A 3,683-nucleotide genomic window follows, 5' to 3' on the forward strand; every position below is an offset into this window, starting at 1 on the left:
GTACTACTCTTATGTTGGTGATCGATGTTTCACTATATATTTAATAAATTATTCTCAGAGGCATGGTAGCATATTATATTTAAGTTGGTAGGTTATCAGATGTAGTTTTCATGCGGCATATAGAAACGTAATCTGGTACGAGTGTTTGGTCGATCACTTTCAGTTAGTCGTATGTTCAATAAAACTAAAATCAATAATATATATAAAGAGCGCTTACAAAGCTACTTATTTCGGGGATTTATTAACTATTACCCGTCATATTTATTCACTGCCTCCAGCAGCAATCATCTCTAAGGCTATCACAAAGAGGTTTAAAAACAGTGACTTAATAAACTAGGGTCATGTTCCTTCTTTTTCCACAATTTGAGCTACACGGTACAGAAATAAGCCTCAAAACCAAGTGTTCTATTTAAACACATTCCTTCTCATTAAACCGTATTGATAATCAATTAAGATATGGTGAAGGTAGAAAAAAACTTATTCATAATGCCTTTTGGTCTTTGTCTCAATGATTTTTTGAAATTAGGCAATACATTATACATATTCCAGCGCCATTTCAATTGTTCAAGTACGTAGTAGTAGTAGTAGCAGTAGTAGAACTAGAAGTCTGTCGGTAGTTGTTCTTTATTTTTACGGTCTAAATGATATTTCTCTTTTCAAATAATTAACTAATGCATGTGCTGACCTAATAATGGATTAAGATAGATAGGATCAAGTGAAATAATCGGGCATTTTCTTGAGAAATGAGCGGAATTGTTTTTGCAATGCAATAAGACTGCTCAAGCAATGTTTCTTTAGCACAGTATAAAGGGTTACTGAAGTCCTTTATCCAATACTTGTTTTAAAAGATAATTGATATGGCCTATATAAAGATGTATAAATTCCTATATTAGATATTGTCTTTATTACACATAATTAGCTTTCATAGATGCTAATTGCAATCAGAAACCATAAACGATATAACCCGTGATTACAGATAGGATTACATGGATTCACCCTTTTAGAGTATTTTCAGCTTTGTTTAGGTCTCTTTTAGTGTATTCGCTCGGCGACCACTAACGTTTATATACCTCTATCTTCTATATTCTAGATTATTGATTGCTGTCTCATTACAATTATTGATCAAACACAATAAAAGCAACTAGGTGGACCTTACTAAACTCATCCCCCGTCATCAGGAGCAGAGGTAAACACCCCATAAATGGCCAAAAGAGGGCAAACTGTTTTCTCTGGTGATGGAGGTGCTGCAAGCGGCGAAGAGTCAGCAGGGGAAATGATCTGGCCGCCACCGTCGTTTGATAAATCCCAGAAATGCCCCTTAGTGCAACATGGAAGAAAGAAACGCTTCCACTCTGCCTCGTTCAGCCATTCTGGTACAAACGGTCTCACAATTGATGGGGTTCCTTCTGACTTGCATACATTAACGGCTGCACTGCACAAAGTTCAGCTCTCTGGTAGTCGTTTGCCTTATGGTAAGAATAGCAAAAAGTCACGAGATGGGCGCAAATTACCTAGCAAACGTATGTTTGTATGAAAAGTTTTGCAATTGTTGTAGGTGGTGGAAAGCATGACGATCCTACTGACATTTTGGATGAGATCGAACTGGACCCTGAGGATCCTGACTTTGATTCTGATGAGGATGTAGGTATTATATCTTTATAGTATATATCAGTTTAGACACCTGTTACGTTTGATGAGTTTCAACCAACTCTGGCTGATGATGTATTTGAAAAGACTTTCTTCTCATTGATGAACGAGTTTTTCATACATGGCAAAACTCAGGAGGTTATTGTAAGTTGTCCCTTTTTTGTTTTATGGTTATTCTTTGCAGTAATTCTAGCTCCTTATTATACGTGATCAATCTTTCTTGTTTATTTCTTAACGTTTTCATCTAGTTCAGGTTTCATTCAGTAAGTTCAGGAAGTAACTACATTATTAGTTTAGAACTTACTGATTCAGCCTTAAGACTGATTATCCCTCATGTGCGACCTAATATTTAGCTGCTAAGATTTTATAGACAATCCATCCGTCCGCTTCATATTTTTTTGTGTTGCAAGGTGTCGATTAGTACCATTTAGAAAGAAACCAGAGTTCTACAGTTAACAAGTCGTCTTCATCCTTTCGGATTATCAGGGATTGTGACAAAACAGAGCGGTAATATTTCAAAGAGAGAAGAGTAGTATAGTTAGTAAAAAGTAGTGTTTACTAAGATACAACTTAGATGAGAGTATTCACAGGATGATGACTTTCAGTTAACAAAACCCATTTCACTCATAAAAAAGTATAATAAACGGTTACGACAGGATTTCCGCTGGTTTCTCCCGATCGTTGCTGCTACATTGACGTGGTGGTCGGGCTTGCGTATCGTACTGAACCAATCGAGCTATACTGGCTTTGACAATCGTTCCTCAAGATCTTACCATGTCAGAGAGATCGGTTGAAGAAGGGTAAGACTAAAAGCAGCTAGGCGAAGCCGTACTGCTGACTGTACAGAGGTGTGGCGGCAGTAAGGTGTTTCCTTCAGACAACCAGCCTAACAGCTATGCTGCCTTCTCACAATGAAAGGGTGGGGTTAGGAAAGATGGACCCTAAAATGCATACCTCGCCTTATCCCATGTATATCCTTCCCCTGCGGTAAGGTCTCAACAAGTACGGAGGTAACGCGATAATTACTCACGAAATGGTTGTATATGACCGACTTTAAGTAGTTGTCCCTTGGGTACTGCGGTCACGCTCTCAGGTCACTAAGATCACCTCTAATCCAATCCCTTTTTCAGGTACCTCTAGAAGAACCCTTCCACGGTGTGGGCAACTGGAAGGTAATGACCGCATTCATACCTCTAACAGCACTCAAGATTACTGTATTCGTAATCAATCTCCAACTGGTTTCTATAGTAATAGAACTGCAAGCCGTAACCAATTATTCACTATTTTCGTGTTCTTACTCAGTTTGTGTGATCAAATATTTTTGATTTGTTCATCTTTCAGTAGATTTGGATAATATAGCCTTCACATTAAACTTATTTGGTGTTCTTTCAGGATGTTCTTTCGGATATGAACCTTGCGGCACATCAACGTCGTCGACTTCCATACTTGGCGATTACCCTAGCCATTCAACATCGACAAACACAGTGCGAGCTAACATCAGAACTGCTATCAGACATGTGCGGCAAAGTCCTCAATCAAGCTCACATTCAACAGGGATTCCAACTTGTTTTCAGTGAAATTGGTGATCTCATCATTGATGTCCCCAAAGTGCCTGAGGTATGTTTGTGGATATATTTTTTAATGGTAATGTAATGTAATTAACAAACCATATATTTTAACACAGCAAAATTTATACTAAACTCTAACATAAGCTAGTTTCACACAAATACTTTTTTAAAAGTTCCCCTTAAAATGCATATATTTTTAAATTTGTTTCATCATAGTTACGTATGATAATGACTAAAAGTATTGCTGAATATTTGCAAGGTCCTACTGTCTCTTATCCAAAACGAGTCTAAAATATCTTTGCTATCAGCAAGGGTTTTGTGGAGATTTAGTATCTTCATAGTTGAAAGCGTAAGTCAATTGAAGCTAGACCACCATGGAAAACCTGGAAGCACTGGACGGCCGTTTCGTCCTACCATGGAACTCCTCAGCAGTACGCATCCACGATCTAGCACTCGCGAGATTCGAAC

General features: G+C 37.9%; 1 protein-coding gene across 2 annotated transcripts in view; it reads left to right on the forward strand.

The window, feature by feature from the left end:
* Positions 1 to 975: 975 nt before the first annotated feature.
* The window catches only part of Smp_072110.1 (programmed cell death, putative), a gene marked incomplete at both ends in the record, with an annotated part of 6,746 nt that continues 4,038 nt past the window's right edge, over positions 976 to 3,683 (forward strand). Inside the window, 4 exons of one of the 2 annotated variants that reach the window (XM_018795732.1) lie at positions 976 to 1,520; positions 1,556 to 1,641; positions 1,678 to 1,791; positions 3,040 to 3,264. In XM_018795732.1, coding sequence (XP_018646918.1) covers positions 1,202 to 1,520; positions 1,556 to 1,641; positions 1,678 to 1,791; positions 3,040 to 3,264 — 744 coding nt within the window. The remainder of the gene's footprint in view (positions 1,521 to 1,555; positions 1,642 to 1,677; positions 1,792 to 3,039; positions 3,265 to 3,683) is intronic. The other variant, XM_018795743.1, reaches the window with a different exon arrangement.

The sequence above is a fragment of the Schistosoma mansoni genome, assembly GCF_000237925.1.
Source record: "Schistosoma mansoni, WGS project CABG00000000 data, supercontig 0177, strain Puerto Rico, whole genome shotgun sequence".
Classification (NCBI taxonomy): Eukaryota; Metazoa; Platyhelminthes; class Trematoda; order Strigeidida; family Schistosomatidae; genus Schistosoma; species Schistosoma mansoni.